The sequence below is a fragment of the Babylonia areolata genome, chromosome 8 (assembly GCF_041734735.1).
Source record: "Babylonia areolata isolate BAREFJ2019XMU chromosome 8, ASM4173473v1, whole genome shotgun sequence".
NCBI classification, from domain to species: Eukaryota; Metazoa; Mollusca; class Gastropoda; order Neogastropoda; family Buccinidae; genus Babylonia; species Babylonia areolata.
In genome coordinates this window covers 39,085,941-39,108,440 of record NC_134883.1, presented here as the reverse complement: position 1 = coordinate 39,108,440, position 22,500 = coordinate 39,085,941, and the positions used below count along the sequence as shown (strand labels likewise).

General features: G+C 45.0%; 1 protein-coding gene across 2 annotated transcripts in view; it reads left to right on the top strand.

Annotated features, from left to right (window-relative positions):
* LOC143284787 (uncharacterized) overlaps positions 1-17,521 on the top strand; it is a 30,462-nt gene extending 12,941 nt beyond the window's left edge. For both annotated transcript variants that reach the window (XM_076591807.1, XM_076591808.1), the window contains 5 exons: positions 322-2,617; positions 3,881-4,043; positions 5,255-5,390; positions 16,103-16,333; positions 17,307-17,521. In XM_076591807.1, coding sequence (XP_076447922.1) covers positions 322-2,617; positions 3,881-4,043; positions 5,255-5,390; positions 16,103-16,333; positions 17,307-17,519 — 3,039 coding nt within the window. In that variant the 3' untranslated portion in view covers positions 17,520-17,521. The remainder of the gene's footprint in view (positions 1-321; positions 2,618-3,880; positions 4,044-5,254; positions 5,391-16,102; positions 16,334-17,306) is intronic.
* Positions 17,522-22,500: the final 4,979 nt, after the last annotated feature.

The following is a 22,500-nucleotide window of genomic DNA, read 5'->3' as shown; positions in this document are numbered from 1 at the left end:
GCACACATCGAAAACGGAACATAACTGCCTACATGGCGAGGTAAATTAACACAGTGGCCATACACGTAAAACTTTACATGTTAGTGCGAGTATGTGCGTGACTGAAACCTGATACAGGAAACAACTGATGAGCGCCCAAAGGCACCTGTCGGTCAGCTCTATCCAGGTAGGCAGCCTGTTGTGCAAATGATTAATGTTCGTAAAGCGCTTAGAGCTTGGTCTCTGACCGAGGACAGGCGCTATGTAAGTATCCATATCATCATCATCATCATCATCATCACCTCCGTTACATGCGTCACCTTCATCTACACTTTGTTCCAGCTGGTTGCAGACGAATCCCTTCTGATGTTCGCAGTCCAGAACCGATGCCCCATCCACTTCCAGCGGCACCTGCAGCAGATCGTGGGGGAGATCCGGGGCAGCCTGGGCGGCTACAGGTCCGTGGCCAGCCTGCAGAACGTGGAGTCTTTCGTGGAGTTTGTCCGCGCGGTGCACCTGGCCAGTCTGGTGCTCTTCCACTCGTGGGCTCCGGCAGACAGGCAGCACGCGGGCAGGCTGGAGAGCCTCAGCCTGAAGCTGTACACGGCCATGTGCTGTGGCGGCTACAGGGAGAGAACGCAGCCTCCTCCAGCCCAGCAAACTGCACTGCCCTCCGATTCCTTCACACACACCGCTCAGTCTGTTGAACTCCTGAACAAGGCGCTGGCCCTGCTGGGACTGTCCAAACTCCAGTGGACGGATAAAGACGATGACCACGGTGAGGATGGGGATGATCGTAGTACGCCATCCTCTGAGATGTTCTTGAAAACTGTCTCCTCCGACTCATCACATGTCCATGCTGATCTGGACAACCAGGTACCACACGTGAGAACACCTCAAAGCTTACATCACGAAGACACAAATCTCGGCCACGTCACTCAGGCCAGTACAGGAGATGAAGGCGGAGAATCAAACGGTTCCGTTTCCGGATCAAAAGAGGCAAGTTCCACTGATGGTCAAACCAGCTCAAGTCATGGTCAGACCAGCTCAAGTCTTGGTCAGACCAGCTCAAGTCATGGTCAGACCAGCTCAAGTCAAACCAGCTCAAGTCATGGTCAAACCAGCTCAAGTCAAACCAGCTCAAGTCATGGTCAAACCAGCTCAGGTCATGGTCAAACCAGCTCAAGTCATGGTCATACCAGCTCAAGTCATGGTCAGACCAGCTCAGTTGCTCTCACTGGCTCAGACCAAAAGAATTCCAAAGATGTGGCAGCAGAACAGAGCCACTCAAATACTTTCCTCACACCACAACAACGCGGCTCAAATGATCTGAAATCAAACAACAGCCCAAGTCATATGCTTACACCCGCACACAGCAGTTCAAATCCAGATATCAGCGACGCTTACGCTGCGCAACGGCACGACGATATGTCACGTGTCACGATTTACAGTCAAACTGAGGATCTGCAAGAAGAAGAACTACATCAAAAAGATAGCTGTCATCTTTCAAACTCAAGTACGGGGTTCTGCCCAGAACAGACAATCCTGATAATCAGCGGTGATGGACCCAGAGAAGGGAACACCAGTATCAGCACACCCGTCAGCCCACTAGCAACTCCAGATGAAGCGAACTCGGCAAACCCAACAGGACAGGAGTGCGGTCATGACGTTGAAGATATTGTTGACCACTCACAACCCAAAGGACCACACTGTAACACTAAGAGAATGTCCACGCGAACCAGCGCAGCATACAACACCCATCCAGAACTTGTGAAAGCTTTCCCTGTGGAACCAATGCCCACATCAGCAGAAGGTGAACCAGAACAGCGAGGTGTGACAGTGTCGCCTTCAGGTGAACCAGAACAGCGAGGTGTGACAGTGGAGTCTTCAGCCAGAGCGTCCACTTTCCCCGCCGTGTCCAGCTCCAAGCAGCGAGGGGGCAGGAGGAGGGTGGGCAGCCAGGTGAAGGAAAGGTACGTGGGTCTGGCTCTGAGCCGGGAGGAGCTGAGGGCAGCCACCTGGCCCGCCCTGGCCCCTGAAGCGGAAAGCAGTCTGCAGGACCAGGACAGCGCGGAGGACGAGGAGGACGATGATCTGGATGCTCTGTCAATCTCAGTCAGCACCAGTGCCTCATCCAGTGCCTCATTCAGTGCCTCATCCAGTGCCTCATTCAGTGCCTCATCCAGTGGCTCAGCCAACCTCTTCGGTATGTTCAAAAAGGAAGCAGCGAACTCTGCCTATGACACTGCCAACAGTGTGTCAACAGATTCCGACGCATCCAATGATAACGGCCAGGCCTGGAAACCTCCTTTCGATGTACACGGTCTGCAGGCCCTGACTCCGTTACACACTGAGGAGAATGTCCACAGGACAACCCGGCATGCCTGCCTCAGCTGCAGCCAGCCCACATCAGGGTGTTCCACCGTGGACCAGAATGCCTCGACCAAATCATCAACACCGCTAACACCAGACATCTCAACGTGCTCTTCGTCCCCACAAAGCCACGAAAATACTGAGGACATCCAGAAGTGCGAATCCGATAGTTTGCTGTCTGGTCTGCTCCAACATCACCATATCCAGCAACAAGCAGAGGACAGCACGTGCACGTGGCAACCGCCTCAACAGGAACAAGTACACAGTGAGTATTTTTAATGCCTGCAGATATATTTTTTATATACATTGTGTTCTTAGACTTCTGAATATAGTGAACATGTTAAACAGTGTGAGAATGAGATCTAGTACCATGCATCAGGCACAGTACTGTTCCCAGCGTCAGACAGTGACGTAAAATTATCTAAACCTACCAAACAATAAGCTTGCCCTCGCGTTACACCTGAAGGTGATTGTGCCAAGTCACTGTGTTGCACTGATGTTCAATAATTGACCGAAACAAGAGGGACGGACACGAACTGAACCCATACAATATACTTACAGCTGTGTACTTTCGCTTGAACAGACTCCTGTGATTTGATTTATTCCCGTTTCGCCTACTCTTTCATCGTACTGCGACCCTCAGTGGCCGCTTCAGACTGACCCTTTGTCTCGTTTCGCCTACTCGCCATTCCTGTTTCTCCTATTGAGCTTCTCTGCTTCTGTACGTCTTTCTGTCATGTAATGTTTGTTTACATCACCCGCTCATGAGGGGCCAGGGCCTGTGTTCAATAAAACATCTGTATCCGTATGTCTCTCTGTCTGTCTCCATCTCTCAGACAGACACACACACACACACACACACACACACACACACACAAGAAGATAAAGTACAGTAAAAAAAAAAAAAAAAGTTACATGCATCTGTGGTAAGCAGTTCAGCTTGCATCATTGTTTCACTGTCAGCAGTTACATACCTTCTTGCCCAAGTATTTCAAAGAGAATAATAATTCTGCAGATGATTTTTGTAAAGTTATTTCTGACGAGGTTCTTGTGGTCGAACATTCACAGGCATTAGTTCATAGCCCTATTTCTAGATTCCTTTAATGCACTTCAGAATTGTGTTTATGGTTTCTGATTGTTATCATTATTATTATTGAATTGTTACTGTTAAATGTAATTGCATGTTAGTTATGCATTTTACGGTAGTTTTCTAGTTTACCTTTTTCTGTTTTCCTCTTCCCTGCCCCCCCCCCTCCCCCCATACCCCCCTTCTGCCCCTTCCCCCCCCCCTTTTTTAACGTCTAATATCACTGATAGTGAAAAGACGCTAAACTAAAGAACGAACGAACACACAAGAACACACGCGCGCGCGCGCGCGCTCGCTCGCTCTCACGCTCACATACACACACCGGACAACTGAGTACATGGGCGAACTGTGAATAGGGGATCACCAATCTAGTGATAGGCGATTCGGGAATAGGCGAAACGGGACGACACCCCTGCACTGTGTGTGGCGGTGTTGGCACAGGGGCCGTGGTTCTGACGTTCAACGTGTGGACCGGCCGGTGGCACCAACAGTCCTCGCTGATCCATGTGGGTGACGCCCTGCCCCTAACCGACGCCAGTCCCCACGGAGCGTCCCGCGACGCTTTCCTCGTCAGCTTCCTTCACCAGGGAGAACCCCTGGCCAGGTGAGCTATTGGGGTCATAGATATGGAGGGAAGAGGATACACTTCTCTCGTCAGCTTCCTTCACCAGGGAGAACCCCTGGCCAGGTGAGCTATTGGGGTCATAGATATGGAGGGAAGAGGATACACTTCTCTCGTCAGCTTCCTTCACCAGGGAGAACCCCTGGCCAGGTGAGCTATTGGGGTCATAGATATGGAGGGAAGAGGATACACTTCTCTCGTCAGCTTCCTTCACCAGGGAGAACCCCTGGCCAGGTGAGCTATTGGGGTCATAGATATGGAGGGAAGAGGATACACTTCTCTCGTCAGCTTCCTTCACCAGGGAGAACCCCTGGCCAGGTGAGCTATTGGGGTCATAGATATGGAGGGAAGAGGATACGCTTCTCTCGTCAGCTTCCTTCACCAGGGAGAACATCTGGCCAGGTTAGTTACTGGGACATAGATATGGACGAGAGAGGATACGCTTCTCTCGTCAGCTTCCTTCATCATGGAGAACATCTGGCCAGGTGAGATACTGGCGCAAAGATGGAGAGGTGAGGGAATACACTTCTCTCGATATGACCGGGTATTCAAGTCCTGCATGCGTCTTTATTGGCCATTGGAAACATTCGTTTCTCTGCTGTACACTTTTCTTCTTCTTCTCTTTTTGTATTTATTTATTTGTTTTGTTGATACATGAAAACATGGGAAACCAGAAACATTGTAAGCAGCATGTATCTTGTATGCGTGCGCACGCTTTAAGCCAAATGTTAATGCCCAATAATTATTCATAAATGAATACGAAATTACCCCTCGGGTTTGAACTTTAATCGATCCACTCGTGTGGTATATTTTATCATGAAAACGGAGTTATATTTAGTTAGGACAGTGAGTATGTGGTATTATCCCTGGGCATTGAACACCTTTTGGAGTACAATGCACCTCAGAATAAGTAACAAGATGTGTGTGTGTGTGTGTGTGTGTGTGTGTGTGTGTGTGTGTGTGTGTGTGTGTGTGTGTGTGTTCTTTCCTATACACATAATAATTTCCCTTTGTGACCTGAAGACTTCTAATACGATTGTCAAATTTCCCTTTTCCACATAACACTCACCATGCACTTCGAAAACATTTCACGTCGTTGCCTATTTTCCAGTTTATTCCAGACAAAACAAAACAAAACAAACAACTGGCTGAAATGCAACTTCTGATTCTAAACCATGCGTTTATTTTCCCAGGTATGTTGGAAAAAAGTACAGGAAACAACGTAAACCTCAAGAGTACATGAGAGATGTCACTGACCAGATGATGGCGTCATATTACGTCACACTGTTCAATGAAGCCCTCGGCAGTCAACACTCGGATAGTCTCACGGTACACATAATAACTGATAATATGTTTCCTTGCATATGGAGAGTGCATGCGCGCGTGTGCGTGTATTGAGTGGTGTGTGTGTGTGTGTGTGTGTGTGTGTGTGTGTGTGTGTGAGAGAGAGAGAGCGCTTCCCTGTCATCAGTTGGCGAATTCCCCAGTAAAGTGACGCGCGCGCGCGCGCGCGTGTGTGTGTGTGTGTGTGTGTTGTCTTCAGTTTAACGTCTTTCCACTTGGAGTGATATTAGATGTGTGTGTGTGTGTGTGTGTGTGTGTGTGTGTGTGTGTGTGTGTGTGTGTGTGTGTGTGTGTGTGTGCGAGCGAGCGAGCGCGCGTGCGTGTGTGTATGTGTGCGCGCGTGCATATGTGTGTGCATGTGTGTGTGCGTGCGTGCGTTTATGTCTAGGTGTGTGCGTGCGTGCATGTGTATGTGCGTCCGTGCGTGCGTGTGTGTGTGTGTGTGTGTGTGTGTGTGTGTGTGTGTGTGTGTGTGTGTGTGTGTGCGGCGTGCGTGTGTTTGTGTGTGTCGGGGGGGTCTGGGTGTGGGTGTGTATGTTTTAAGCCAAACTGTAAAAAGACAATGCGCTATTCATCAATGACTGCGGAATTACCCCCACCAGGTTTGAACTTATATCGATCCACTCTGGTTACAAATTTGGTTATGGGGATACGGAGGTGTATTCCGAGTTATTTTAGACAGTTCCGCTTAACTGTATATGCGCTCTCCTTTCCTCCGTCATTCATGTGAATCCCTACAAATCCATTTCTCCTAATAAATGGAACGATTGTGCTTGATGTATGGGTAACAGGGCGATAGTTCAGGTCTGAGATCAAAGAGAGTGAACTGTGCACCCAGTTTTGAGTCTCAGTCATATCCAGCATAATGGCGAGTCACCCTTATTCAAATTTTATTCGTTGCCATAGTTGAAGTGAACAATAGCTAACCAGCACTCAAACAAACTTGGTAGTCGTTGTTGCTGGTTCTGTGAAAAGATGTTGTCATTGTGCTTTGATGGCAAATGACCATTTGTTACAGCTTGTGACGAATAAAGTATCAAGATACTCCTTCCCAGGTTTCAGTACTGTCTGGGATTGTTGTCTTCTACGTGTCCGGGTATCCGGCGGAGAGAAGGATGGGGTACAACAAATAAATTAGGACCTACCCCAATTTTGAAATAGAACCCCACCCTAAATTAGACTTAGAAGCAGAACTGTTGGACCTACTTCAGTTTACAGAACTCTGACCTTGACCTAGAAACCGAATTCTGTGACCCCAAACCTAGAAACTGAATCTGACCTCAACGCAAAAACAGAACATCGCCACAGCCTTGAAAACGAACGTCACAATCTGTGGTAAGAACACTGACCTCGGGCTTGGAGGAGAACGGTACATCAGTCTGCAATCTGAACCCGACGTAGAAACAGGACCTCGACCTGGAAACAGAAGCACACTTGATTCAAGAAACAGAAGCGAAAGTCTGGAAATAGAATCCTGAAGAGCTTTGACACAGAACCAGAAATTAACTATGAAAGAGAACTTGTCCAAATAAAAAAGAAGGAAAGAAAAAAAGAAAAAAAAAGAAGAGAGGGGCAAGGCCTTCAAGACTCACTTGTGACATGTGCTGTATCTTGCAAAGGAATCATGAAGGGAGGGAGGGGGGGGGGGGGGGGGAGATTAAAAATCGTTAAAAAGTTATCCTGAATTAGATATTAATAAGCTTTAAAAAAAAATTATAAAAAAAGATTAAAAAAAAGGCCTGCTAGCGGGATCGAACCACCGATGTTCTGTTCAGAAACAAGTTGTCTAAGGCCAGCTTGTTAGGTGATTTTTAACATTTTTTCTTCATTTTTGTTTTTAGGTTTCAAATTCTGAATATCTCCTGATTTTGTTGATTTTTGGTGAACTTGCAGTCTGGTTATCATACTTTTAGAGCCAATAAACAAAAATCTTGTTATATATATCTAAGCATTTAAAAAAAATATTTTCTTTAGATCACTGTACGCGTGGTCGCGAGATGGGTTGGTTATCAAATGTCAGCATAATTTCTAAAGTTTTAACTCAATTGACTTCAAACTTTGCACTGTGATAGAACACAGTCAGATGCTTAAAATGGACTAAAACCAACTCTATCTCACTTCATAAGACCACAGTGTGATTGTGACAAACATGAAAACTGAAAATTTCTAAACCCACTTCTCTCTTACCTAACACCTTTAGAAATAGTCTATTTTAAAGCCACATGTGTCATGAGTCTGTGCAGAAAATTTCAATATGACAAAAAATGTGGATTTTAGGCTGACATTAGTAACCATACTCTCCGAAAATGCTGAAACTGAGGAAACAGCATTTAAATGTTTGAAAACAACAAAAGTTAGGTAAAGACTGTTAACAGCATGTATAACACTCACCAAGGCTACTCATGGGCACCTGCTAAGTTCAGTTTCTTCAGCTAACTGAGCAGCTTCATATGTTCTTTTTCTTCTTGCATCCTTCACCACAGGCATTGCTTGAATGAATGAAGCTGCGATGCGTGCACGGTCAAGCTCCTCAAAACATAATTTTGTATAGTGTCCTTGTGGCATGCCTAATCCACTAAAAATGCTAAGTCTACCACTCTCCCCATCATTGTAAACAACACTGGCATCTTCTACAGCTAGACTAAGTCTTTTCCTGCCTACAAAAGAGGTTTTGGGGCACCGCTGCCAGATGATGTTATCCAGACTCTCGTTCGTGTTCTGTGACCCACCGTGCGCACATTTATTCAGGAGGGAGTCTTGGGTGAGCACCTCAAACACAGGCTTGATTTGCTGGCAAACATATTCTGGGAATGCATTTTTATTAGGATCTCCCTTTCCACTTTTGGGCGGACACCACCCTCCACAATTTGTATGCTGTTTGTTGCGATGCGTCCATATTGCCCAAATATCCTTTCTCATCTATGTGACTAATGGCAGCCCCAAAATGACCCTGAATTTTTAAAATAGCCTTTTTTGTCAACTTTCCCTTTCCCCCTAACCCCTTTGTGATTTTTCCATTTTGCAATTTGAATTGCTTGTTTTTGTTTTCAGTGACAGTTTTCATGAGATGTCTGCCCATCCTTTTTTGTACATGCCCACAGCACTCTAAATCTCTCTATGTTGGTATCATACACTGGTGGGTCTGCCTTTGTTAGAGTAGAAAATGACTTGCTGTCCCCATCTAAAAATGTTGTATGCTTTAGGCCATATAATGTCTGTGAACGACGGAAAATAGTTTCTGTCCCGGCCGGTTCCATTGCCCCCGCAGACCCTGTGTGGTTTTTGTCACACTCACCTTTCCTCTCATGAATTTCTCTCCAGGTCTGAAAATCTACATCAGTCTTCTTCTTTCTATTCTTGGCACATGAGTCACAGTGGTTAGATAAAGTCTCAGTATCAAGAACTTTTGACTGTTTGCCATGTACAGAAAGCACCGTCACTACCCCAATCTTACTCTGAAAGCCCCGGCATTGATACGTACCATCACATGATACTGTAATGTTTTTTCCTTGGCTATCTTTGATTTCCCTAGCTGCTTTTTCTTTGCTTGCTTTTGGTACTTTCTTTGTTGCTTTCAGTATCCTTTTCTTATGAAGTGACCAGCTCCCGGTCTGTGGGGGTGGGGGCATGTTCATGTTACCTAAAAATTTCTTTCCACATGTATAGTGTTTGCCTGAGGCAAATATTGCACGTGTAAACCTCCTATCCACTTCATGAGTTTTGCCACACTTTTTAGAAGTGTCAAGACTATTGTGTGACTGCATTGACAATGAAAAGTAAATTTAGATGCCATGGAAATTTTGTCCTCTTTCATAAGAAACAGGCGTTTGTTTGCACCTAGTGGTTGTTTATATTTGGGACACAGCAGCTGAGACACAAAATCTACCAAGTTCTCACAGTCAACAAACCTAACTCCAGTCAAAGAATCATCTTTATCAAATTGAACACTTTCTTCTCCTAATTTTGAGTCTAATTTAGTAGCAGAAGAAGTTGATGGCGCTGGATAGTCTTGTTCAACCAGTGAGTCTGAGCTAGTGGGGCCGATCGCCATGTGTTTGTTCAGCGTCGGCTGATCTCTCACTTCTGTCACTGTCTTTGCTCTCTGACTTATCACTTTTTGTGAATCTGTTACCATAAAACTGTCTCTTCTTGCGCCTATCCGACCTCACCTTCTTTGGTTTGCCCATGATAATGATCAAAATGATCAACACTAAACCAAAACAATATAATTTTTTTTTTTTTAAACAACAAAAAACAAGAGAGGCAAGGCTTTCAAGACTCACTTGTGATACACTCAAAAAACAAACAAAATCTGATCGTTACAATGTGTTCTGTATTTGTTATTATAAAGCTTCGGGTTAAAAAAAAAAGAAAAAAAAAAGTCCTAACCAGATTCGAACCCCGCGTGTTCGGGTGAGAAGAAACTGTCTTATCCATTACACTATCGTGGCTCCTTAACTGACGTTCTAAAATTTATTATTTGAACATACTTTTTTTAAAGGGCGATAAAATTAATGAATTGCGGTATTCGCAGTGAGAACGCTGTTTAAATCATATTATTCTGGTGTATCTTGGGCAATCAAAAAATCTTTAAGGGCAATAAAAAATTCTTTTTAAGTCCGCGGTAAAGGAGACGTGGCTATCGCGCAATCACACTGCAACATTTAGCCGTTTTCTCTAGATCTAGATAGATGTACAAGTTTAGTTACACCCGCCGGGAATGTAGTACGACACGGTCGATTCAATTTCTCTTTTATGTTCATTCTAGTTTTATAGTTTTAAAGTTGATATGAAAATTTAGTATTTTGTTAAACTAATAACATGTAGAGCCAAGTACAAGTACTTCTAAACGTCCTATGAAGTGAAAAGGACTTCATTTTGAGAAAAGTCAAGACTGGAAATTTTTTCGTTTCATCGTGATTAATTCAAGGGTATTAACTCGCATGGTTTACAATTTTTAAATGTGAATTCCGACTGATTCTATGGATATTTTTATGGCAGTTTGGGGCATAATCCAGTAAGTGATGAGGCGTTCACAAACCTTTCTTTGAATAAATATTTAACGGTCTCCTTCTCCAACTTTCCATCACATGTTATCATGTATTGTCCACTGAATATAGGATTGAACGGGCAGGTCAGCAACTTGAAACAAAATGGCATCGTTCGCGTTCGCGAAGAATATGAGCACGCGCTTTGAATATGTATAAATATGTGTACGCAATTGATTTTTGCCCATGACCTTCAGGGCTCAGCCAACAGATCTATGAAGTCCACTCGTCCTATTGATTTTAGTATTTTCCGAAAAAGACCACTTGGGCGAATGAACATAGTGAAAGCCCTGTACACTGAGAGTAAAACACACAAGCTTTTTATGTATTGAGTATAATTTCAAAATGTAATGTTTAAGATGAGAAAGATCAGTTTAAAGCAAATTAAGTCCCCTAGCATTAATTACAGATTAATTTCCATTTTTTACTATCTGCACCAAAACGTTTGCAAAATAAATAAAACTTCCATGCTTAGCAAAAGAAGTTCCTGTTTGAACAAAAAGTGATAACAATGACTGCTCTTGTTGTTGTGTCAGAATACCAGATCAAAGTGCCAAGTTTAGAGAATACAAAAATTATAAATATAACAGTAAATGCAGTTTGCATATAATTTGGCTTCTTTTATTATTTTTTTGTGCCCATCCCAGAGGTGCAATATTGTTTTAAACAAGATGACTGGAAAGAAATGAATTTTTCCTACTTTTATGCCTACTTTGGTGTCAACTGACAAAGTATTTGCAAAGAAAATGTCAATGTTAATGTTTACCACGGACACACAGACACACACACAGACAACTGAACCCCGGGTTAAAACATAGACTCACTTTGTTTACACAAGTGAGTCAAAAAACGAGCCTCTCTGAACTGACACACTTGTTTCGCTCACAACGGAAGCTTGAAGGCCTGTGACGCTAATGCCGAAAGCAGAAGAAAGAAGCCATCTCATTGGCTGGGAGCGGGGGGGCCCTGTACCATAGCCTCATGTAAACAGGAACCAATGAAAATGCTTGTTTTGGCCAATGTTGGCAAGCATTTGACCCCAATAGAGGGATTTTTGCTGAATATTTTGGTGTTTCCTTTTTGTGTGTACGCCTTGTAGAAGTTGAGATACGGTGGTACAAAGGTTTTGCATATTTAATGACGTGATCGTTTTGTAAACAAACATTGCATGCAGGTTTGAAAACATGCAAATAAACTATTTTAGCACATTTATTTTATTTTTGGGATGGTAAATATTGAAAATAGCGATACTAAAGTCTCATCTCATCTATCCCTTGACCCGTGGGTGGGTCGTTGGGGCACCATGGATGACTGCCTGGTCAGCTCGCGCCACCTGCCTCGGTCCTCAGCGGCCCTTTGAGTTGTGGCAAATGGCAGGCCCGTCCACTCTTTGATGTTGTCCTCCCACCGCTTTCTCTGTCTGCCTCTCTTCCTCCTTCCTTGTACGGTACCCTGCAGGATGGTCTTGGCTAGGCCGTCTGATCGTGTGACGTGTCCATACCAGCGGAGCTTGCGTTCCTTCACTGTGGTTAGCAGGTCTTTGAATGGGCCAATGGCGTTTTGGACTCTTCTTTTCACTTCCTCATTTGTGATGTGGTCTTTGTATGTAATGTTCAGGATCTTGCGGAAGCATCTCATTTCCAGGGCCTGGATTCTTCTCTGGAGTTCTGCAGTGAGGGTCCAGGATTCGCAAGCGTATAGAAATATTGAGAAGATGAGGGAGCGCATTAGTCTGATTTTGGACGAGAGGGAGATCTTTTTGTCCTTCCATATAGTCTTCAATCGACTCAGTGCGGCAGTAGTCTGCGCGATTCTGGACAGGACCTCTGGTTTCGAACCCTCGTCTGACACAATGGCACCCAAGTATTTGAAGGAGGAGACTTCTTCCAGTTTTTCACCGTTTACGTGCAAGTTGGACGTTACGCCTTGGCTGTTGTTGGTCATAACCTTGGTCTTCTCGGCACTGATCTCCATGCCGTAGGCTGATGATGTCTTGTCAAGTTTGTGCACGAGTTCTTCGAGTTCTTTCTCTTCTCCTGCCAGGCCATCAATGTCATCGGCAAAGCGCAGGTTGGTGATGACTCTGCCTCCAATGCTGACAGTTCCCACATGATCTTCCAGGGCGTCAGTCATGATCCTTTCAAGAAAGAGGTTGAAGAGAGTGGGAGAGAGTAGACAGCCCTGTCTGACTCCGACCGTGGTTCTAAACCAGTTACCCGTGCTACCATTGAAGAGGACTGCACTGGTTGCTCTTTCGTATAGGTTCTGTATGGCTTGGATGATGTCTTCACTGATGTTGAATTTGTGCATGGTGGCCCATAAGGCAGCGTGCCATACCCTGTCGAACGCCTTCTTGAAGTCAGTGAGGACGTGGTAGAGGTCTCTTTGGTGCTGGAGATATTTCTCGCACAGCAAGCGCAGGTTGAAGATTTGTTCTGTTGTGCTTCTCCCTGCTCTGAAGCCGGCCTGCTCTTCGGCGATGATCATTTCTGCTTGCGGCTTCAGTCGGTTGAGAAGGACCTTTAGCATGACCTTGCTGGGGTGGCTGATTAGGCTGATAGTGCGGTAGTTTTTGCACTGTTGTAGATTGCCCTTCTTGGGGATTGTGATGACCAATGATTGTGTCCAGGTGGTTGGCCACTCTCCCGTCTGCAGGATCTTATTACAGATGGTGGTGAGGGCATCAATCACCGCTTCGCCTCCAGCTTGAATCAGTTCGGCGGGAATGTTGTCGACGCCAGCTGACTTCCCTGCTTTCAGTGTCTTCACTGCTGCCTCTACTTCTTCCCGAAGAATTGGCTGGCTGTCGTTGTTGGTTGATGGGGGACAGTTCAGAACTGAAGTGTCACCTTTGGTGTCATGGTTGTACAACTCGGAGCACTATTCAGTCCAGCGCTGTAGGATGTCTTTTTCTTCAATGAGGCACTTCCCTGATTTGTCCTGGATGGTGCTGACTCGTCCTTGCTTGGCTGTTGTCAAGTTTTTGACAGTTGCGTACGCTCTTTTTGAGTTGTTCTTTTGCAGGTTGTCTTCAATCTCTGAGCACTGTTGTTCTATCCAGTTTTCTTTTGCTTTTCTCATGCTGGATTTGACCTTGTTGTTGGCGGTCCTGTATTTGTTTGTTCCTTCAGGGGTGCCTTCCTTGTTCTTCAGTGCTCTTCGTTTATCGCATAGTTCGAGGATGTCAGGGGTGACCCAGGGCTTCTTCACTGGTCGTTTTGTGCCCAGAACTTCTTGGCAGTCTCAGTCACTGCAGTGTTAAGTGCAGTTGTTTCTCTGTCGATGTTCACCTCTTCGTCCTGCAAGATGGTCAGTGCGGCGAATTTTCCTCCAATCATGGCTTTGAAAGATTCTGCAACCTCTGGGTCTTTCAGTTTCTCGAGGTCGAATCTCATTCGTGTGGTACCTTGCTTTGCGATCTTCTTGAGGCGGAGTCGGAAGGTCATCATGACCAGGTTGTGGTCGCTGCCCACGTCTGCCCCTGGGAAGCTTCTGGTCCTGGCGATGTTGATGCAGGACCGAAAGCGTTTCTTCACCAGGATGTAGTCGATCTGGTTGTTGTAGTCTCCGCCAGGGCTTTGCCAGGTCCATCTTCTGGATTTTTTGTGCGCTCCAAGCGTGTTTGCCAATATGAGGTCATTGTATCTGGCAAACTCCAACAATCTGAGACCTCTGTCGTTGGATGCCTCATTGCAGAAAGGACCGCAGTTGCCTTGCCAGTTTGGCTGTGCGTCTGCTCCAACCTTTGCGTTCCAGTCGCCCTGCACCACAAGTATGTCCTTCCGTGGTGCTTGGTTCACGATGTCTTGTAGTTGGTCGTAGAATGCCTCAACCTCGCTGTCCTCGTAGTCAGAGGTAGGTGCGTACGCCTGTATGATCGTGATGTTGAATGGTGAGGCTTTGAGCCGAATGGTGATGATGCGGCTTGAAACTGGGCGACATCCCAAGATGCAGTTTGTGATGTTCTTGAGGACGAGGAAGCCTACCCCATGCTCGTGGCGGTCTTCTTTGCCACTGTAGTACAGTTTGTGGCCTTCTTCAGTTGTGAGATCTTTAATGTTCTTCAAGCGTACTTCACAAAGCCCTATGATGTTCCAGTTGTATCGTTCCATCTCGTATGTCAGTTCTTTGATTTTTCCTGCTGCACGGAGAGTTCTGACGTTCCATGTGCCAATCACGATGTTGTCTCTGCCTCTGATTTTTGCTGAGGTGTTACCAGTAGCATATTTTTCGCCTCTGCCCTGGTGTGCAGCAGAAGACGCGGTCCTTGGTGACCCGGGCGGCGACCGATCCGGTATGGAATAAGTGGGGGTTGTCATCATCATGGTGTGTCTTGGGCTGAGTGGCCTGGCGGAGCCCATCCCTCTCCAGGTCGTTGGTCACAGCCGAGGTCACCCAATACCTGGGTGGTCGCCTTGACCCCGGACACTTAGTCGTTGAGCTTGCTGGAAGCCCTTCCGCCCTAGCCGTTGGCTGGCTGTGCAGCTCTTCCGCCCCCTAGTGGTGCAGTGTCAACACCACCCCCTCACGTGGTTTAGCCCGCCAGCTGAGGCGGTGTACCAGGGTGTGGCGCTTGGAGCCAACACGTGAGAGCTTTAGGAGATGGATGAGGACCAGTGATGCCCGTCTGCTCCCGAAGGAGCACAGCTGCCAGACATCAAAGGTACTACCTCTATCCAGAGCCCCCTACACCCCTAAAGTATCATTGTGCAAAATATTGAAAAATCACAAAAAATAAAGAAAAAATGTTAAAAATCACCTAACAAGCTGGCCCTAATACCCAACGCTACAGCGCATCTGATGTCACTCGACCAAGTCTTTTTTAGCGTGATAAAAATATCATTGTATCTGAGGTAATAACACCATTTTAATTATGTTTTCTTGACATATCTCGATTATTTAATTTGGCCGTAAAGGAGATGTTGACATAATCTCAGGCACACTCAAACATGTATAGCCGGATCTGCACAAACCAGTCCGAAAAAAGGCGGACCGAAACTAAAAGAAACGTTCGATTAATTTTTTCTTTTATGTTCGTTCCAGTAAATACACTATCCACTTTAGAATATCCATATGCAGAAAACACGTCGATGGTGAAGTTAGTGTCACTGAATGTGTCCTGTCCAGAATTAGTATTTCTTTTCTTGTAACTGCGAACAAGAAAAACGATGTCATGCCGTCTTCGTAACAAGCATAGCCGACGTTCTGGCAACAAGGAGCCGGTTAGTGGCGTTTTTAGATTCCGGAACAAACCTCAACGAAATAAACCGTTAATGATCCGAAAATATGGCCGCGTTAATTTGGGAGACTTACAACCTGTTGTTGGTATGACTGTGAAGATTTTTTCCTATTATGTTTATGCCAAATTTGCCAGACGAGGTACTTCCAGAGAAAACGGCAATGTTAAAGTTTACCAGGGACACACAGACATACATGCATACAGACAAACACACACCCACACACACACCCACACACACACACACACACACACACACACACACACACACACACACACACACACACACACACACACATCCGAACACTGGGTTGTAACATAGACTCACTTTGTTTACACAAGTGAGTAAAAAATATAAGTAAATAAAGATATTCATCACTGACATTGATGACCACGTGCGTACGAATGTCCAGATCCATTTCTTGCCGGCCGTGCACCTGCAAGTGGTGAACGAGAAGGGCGAGGTAGTGGACTGGCTGAACGTGGAGCCCTACATGGACGGCCGCTACGACAAGATCACCAATAACGCCTCCTACCTGGCCAGCCACCGCCCCCACCTGGCCACGGGCACACAGGTGGCCACTGCCTTTTCCCACTTCTCCTACGTCTGCAGTCAGGGCCGCTTCATGGTGGTGGACCTTCAGGTGTGTGTGCATACATACACTTTCACCTGTCTGTATGTATACATAATTTCCACCATAATTTGACAGTCAACATGTCTGTATGTCTTCTCAGTATAGACTGTGTCTATATTCTATCTTCCCCCTAAATCCTACAGTTAACATGTCTGTCTTCTGAGTATGGACATCGATTTTGATAATTCACTTTTAATGGACCGTGGACCTGTATCATCTCTATCCGCGTTTTTGTTTCAGTCTCTCATATTTTAAACTACTTTCATACGATGTGTTAATCTATGACAGTGAAGTTTCATTCAGAAGGCAAGGAAAGGAACAGGTCGATCCTCTGTCGACCATTTATAAAATTAATATGCTTTACATGCGTGTTACGTGTTACGTATGGATCCTTGTATTTAGGGTATTGATTTATCCAGATGCCTGTTTATCATATGATTATGACAGCATTCAGGATACTGTAAACGCGAAGTGATCAAATATATACATATACAATCACTCAGTGTGTCAACATCTTATATGTGGGACCCAGTCCTCTCCTTCGGCCACTTTAGATAAAGCCAGGTACACATTCACACTGGGCTGTGAGGAAAATCGAGTCGAGTGCTGGTCTTTCCCAAGGACACAAGGGAACACCACTGATGTCGAAAAAGGTCCTCGAACTCTGATGACTGGATCAGAAATCCAACGCCTAACCAATTTGGAAAAGCGCCTGTCCGTGGAAAGTGGGCCTGAACGTTTCCCCCCATCCTCATCCTCTTGATTTCATTCTATCACAGTCATCAGAGTTCGAGGCTATTGGACCTTTTACCTTAATCCCGTGGATACACAGACTAGGCCAACCTTATTATACCTTGATTTCCTCTTTTCCATCAGAAACGGTTTTGTTTGTTGTTTTTTCTTGCCTCGCTGGGTTTGACCATCCGTTGGCTTGTTTTGTTTGTTCATTACAAGTTGACATCCAGTTTTGTTCTGTCTCCAGGGCTGTGTGCCAGACGACAACAAAGGAGTGATCTACCTTACAGACCCAGTGCTGCACTCAGTCGGCAGGCTAAGGGCGCGGTCGTCTCCCTTCGACCGACATGAGCAAGGCATGGCGGACTTTTTCCAGTGCGTGCACCCCAAATGCAACGCCATCTGCCGGTTGCTCCAACTGGAGCAATATCGGCCATCATCGGGGGATCTTGTTGGCTGAACTGTACTGTGCTGTAGTGTTGTAGGCCTTTAGATTGTAATAATGATACGAATGTTGTTTTTGTTTTTGTTGTTGTTGTTGGGGTCATTCATTACATCCAGAGAGAACACTGGTGGGACTTTTGAAAACTTTATTCTGTTCATCTGTAAGCTACAGTACAGAAAGGCCTACACACAGTGAGAGTCAGCGTGGAAATGCCATGGCATGCAAGGAAAGAGGGGAGAGGCAGAGATATGGTCTACACTCCTTGAGCAGCGGTACCAGTTATTTCTCAGGGCTGCTGCAATACCTTACATTGGCCAAACTTCACATATAAAACTGGATAACCACATCCCCTCTTTTTAGATAGTTGTACACATTGTGGGAACATGATTTGTTACTGTTTTGATACAAAGAAACAATGTCACTTTCAGTTTTCTTGTCTTTATGTATATATAGAACCGTATCCTCATTTCGGTGTTCTTCATCACAAAACAACACAGCTTGATTGACCTTGAGTGGTGCACTATGCTGGCAATGTTCTTAACTGCTGGAACACTTTAGCATTATCAATTTGTCCTTATCTTCCATATTATACATTTCAGATCATGGACTGATGGAGCAAGATAACGTTATTATCACTAGCACATCAGGGAAGGAAAGCAGTGTCAATAAGTCAGTCTCTTTTTAACCACATCAAACAAGGATATAAACCAAGACAACTTGGTTAGTACTCAACGCAAGGATAATTCCCATGCATAGGCAGCAAGAAGTCTTCACAAATGTACTTTTTAGGAGTGCTGAGGGCTGGCGTCAGTTGGTCTGACCGTGTGATGTGAAGCCTGGTCTCTGTTTTCATCACTCATGGGTGTCATCTATTCTGTTGATATTCAACGCCATCTGGGGTTTTCACAGTGCACGACTGTGGCTATGGTATCCTTTGTTGAAAGCTGCATTGCAGTAATAGGGTTCCTGCACTCGGAGACAGTACAGTACTTGGCAAGTAAGTCCTCTTTCATCACTTGCTGCTGTGTCTTCTGACTCATTTCCGGTTCACGGGCAGCCACAGAAAAAACGCTTTCCCCTCTTGTGATCATGATACAACCGGTGCTCTTGTCCTGTTCCAGCTGCTGCAAGGCCGCTGTCAGGTCAATGATGAGGGCATCGTTCAGTGCATTGAAAAACTTCATTCTCATGCCCGGAGTGCCCATCGGTTGTTGGAAGTGGGTTTAAAAAAAAAAAAATAATTTATTTATTTTTTATACATATGCAGTCGCAACCGTCATGTCAGACAAAGCACCAACAAAAAGTTTCCCATTGGTCTGTGATAAAGAGCTTACGAGAAAAGACGCTTTTCAACAGCATCCGACCCTGCTGCAAACAGAAAAAGAAAACTACCTCACTGCTTATTCTCAAATTATGATATTAAATGACGCCGACGAGAATAACTGGATCTGACATCGTATTCTGTGAATTTGGACCATTCTAATATCGCTCCAGAGATTAGCGACCTTTACCGGTACAACTTGGAAGCCAGTCGTACCCACCAACATGAACTACTGATCAAAAACTATTTTTAGATCAGCGAGTAAAAACCAAGTCCATGTACAACATCTGTTGGAACGGGGACACGTCTGACTGGAACGACATGCTCATGGAGATTTTTGAGGGGCAGACTTTGCGGTTCAAGATCGACCTCAGTCATGATTTCTTCCTCCGCCATCGTTTTGATTTGAGGTGAAGACTGGAGTCAGGCAAGGCTGTCTCCTGTCACCTTTCCTCTTCCTCCTGGCAATCGACTGGACCATGAAAACATCAACAGCGGACAGAAGAAACGGAATCCAGTGGACACTACTTGACTAGCTAGATGACCTGGACTTCGCGGATGACCTGGCCCTGCTTTCCCACAGTCACCAGCAAATGCAGGACAAACAAACAGAGCTGGCAGCCACCTCATCACAAGTCGGCCTCAACATCCACAAGGGCAAGACCAAGATCCTCAAGATCAACACAGCAAGAGAGGACCCAGTCACAGTGCACGGGAGCAAGCTGGAAAAGGTAGAGGCCTTCACATACTTGGGCAGCATCATCGACAAGCAGGGTGGCACAGACGCAGACGTCAGAGCAAGAATCGGCAAAGCGAGGGCAGCATTCGTGCAACTGAAGAACATCTGGAGCTCCAAGGTGTCGATTAGCACGAATATCAGGCTGTTCAACTCCAACGTCAAGTCAGTCCTTCTGTATGGAGCAGAGACATGGAGGACAACAAAGACCACCATCAGGAAAGTGCAGACCTTCATCAACAGCTGCCTGAGAAGGATTCTCCAGATACGCTGGCCCGACACTATCAGCAACGCAGACCTGTGGCAGCGTACCAACCAGCTGCCAGCTGAAGACGAGATTCGGCGCAGAAAATGGAGATGGGTCGGGCACACCCTGAGGAAGCCAGACAGTAACATCACCAGGCAGGCACTGAAATGGAATCCCCAGGGCAAACGGAAGAGAGGAAGGCCAAGAAACACCTGGCGACGTGACCTCGAGGCAGACACCAAGAAGATGGGGTACACCTGGAGACAATTAGAAAGGGAAGCCCAGAACAGAGGACTCTGGCAGACTGTTGTGAGCGGCCTATGCTCCAGGGGGAGTGATGGGCATAACTGACTAACTTTTATTTTTCTACAAATCATGTGTACAGAGAGCCCAGTCACCAAAGATCAATCATTTTCTTTACGATGTCATTTCCGCTCAATGATGTCGATATCGGTAATGTGACTTCCGGATGATGACTTCATTTCCGGGTCCATAAGTGTCGAAATGCACAGACCATACTTCTCGCATGTTCGAAAAGGACGGGGAGAATAGGTTGTAATGAATGGATTATTATATCATCATCATCATTATCATCGTCATCATCATCATCATCATCATCATCATCATCATCACCACGACCACATGAAAATATGTTGGCATTATCGTACGATAATGTCTGAAAACGATCAATCCGGCCAGGGTGTCCGAGTTTTGTTTACTTTCCTTTTCTCTTTTCTTTTATTTGTTTTGTTTTGATAAAAAAAATTTTTTAAAAGCCTTGTCAACTGGATTATCCACGGTTTGTTTGATAAAAATGTAAAGTACTAGTTATATGGTATATTTATCAGAACAATATATTTACCTAATTACTTACTCACTTTTTACTTACTTACTTACTTACTTACCTACTCACTTACTTATTTACTTACTTACTGCCCGTCATGCCCTCTGGCATGTCGGGCAGCAATGAAGAACCACCACTCTTGTCTGTTTGGGGCCAGCCTCTGAAGGGTTCCCCAGGTGGGTTTCAGGATCTTGAGTTCTCCTTGGACTGTTCTGCGCCAAGTGTTCTTGGTCACCTTCTGGTGACCAGTGAAGGGCTATCCGGGTGATGTTAATTTGATGTTTTCGTATGTAGCCGTGTACCCGAGTGGTTTATAATGGGACGGTACAAAAGAACTAACTGAATTAAAGGATAAAAAAGAATCTCCGTGCAGGCCAGGAACATGCAGAGGCCAGTCACAAAAGGGTTTTTCTATTGTTTTATTTACAATAGTTATGAGAACATAAGAAGAGAAGAAGAGATAAAACAGTGCAAACGACATGGCGATGACACCACCCGTTGTGGGAACACACACACAACGCACATTGCTTGCGACACGGCAAGAGAGAGAGAAAGGCTCTGGTCAGATGACTGGCCAGGTGAAAAATGACCAGATGATCACCCACTCCGTCTCTTTATGCAAATTAAGCGAACTGCACTGACGCTAGCGTCGTCCGTGAAGCGAATCGTCCCCAATCAGGCTAAATCTGATTAGAATTGTGTTTGTTTCAAGGTGTTCAGTGATAGATTTCTAAATAATTCATGAACCGATTTACGTGGGATAGGTCGCAAAAGAAACAGCTCAACACATACTTTCTAATGAGTATAAAATTAAGTGTTTATTATTTAAGATGAATTTATAATCTTAATTTAAGTCACCTGAAAAGGGTCAGTTTTAGCGAGCTCGTCGTGGAAAATTACAACCTGCGTTAAATCAGTTTAACATAGGCAAACATAAGTGGAATAGATTTAAAGATGGAATTGCGACGTTTCTGTCAGTATATAATACTTGCAGTTTACTGATCCGACAAAAGAGATATTAATTAAATACGCTGTGTCACAAACACAAGTTGCCCCTCATCCAACGACGTACAGCGAACTAGTTGTGGGTGGTTGTGTGGCGAGAAGGACAAAATGACGAAAGCTTAGCATCAGTTGAAATTTTTACACTGACGAATGATTAAACTGAAATCAAGTATACTTCTAACTGATTAAAGTGTGTGTGTAAGCACAACAAATATACTGATATTACAGTGAACGATACAGAGACTTAATTTAATGGATGTTTAGAGATAGGTTTAGAATGGGCTTTGCATCAAACCAGGAATGGCGTCACACATTTTGTGCGGGCTGTTGAAGACCAGCATGTTAGTTGTGAAAAAGACGTCTGCTCAGCTTTCAGTTTGCGCTGTGAGTTGCACTATGGTTATTTGCAGCCAGCTGAGCGCTTGGCTACACGTATGACATAGAACAATATATGATAGGGTAGTAATTATGATTGCGTTCATGTCAAATATCTGATATCACGTGGTGAACGGAGACAAACAAACGAACATGAAATCGTGTTTTTTGTTGTTGTTTTAAACACGTGTAAATGTTTTATATTTTGTGTGCAGTTGAAAGACGTTTTCCCCATTTCTATGGGTAATTCAGTGAAGTTATGACTTGATTGACTAATTCACCACTTCAATCGAATAAACTTCTCATTAAAAGCCATGCATTGCTGTTATCACTGTCATTCTGTCTCACACACACACACAGAGAGAGAGAGAGAGAGAGAGAGAGAGAGAGAGAGAGAATGCATTGCTGTTATCACTGTCATTCTGTCTCACACACACACAGAGAGAGAGAGAGAGAGAGAGAGAGATA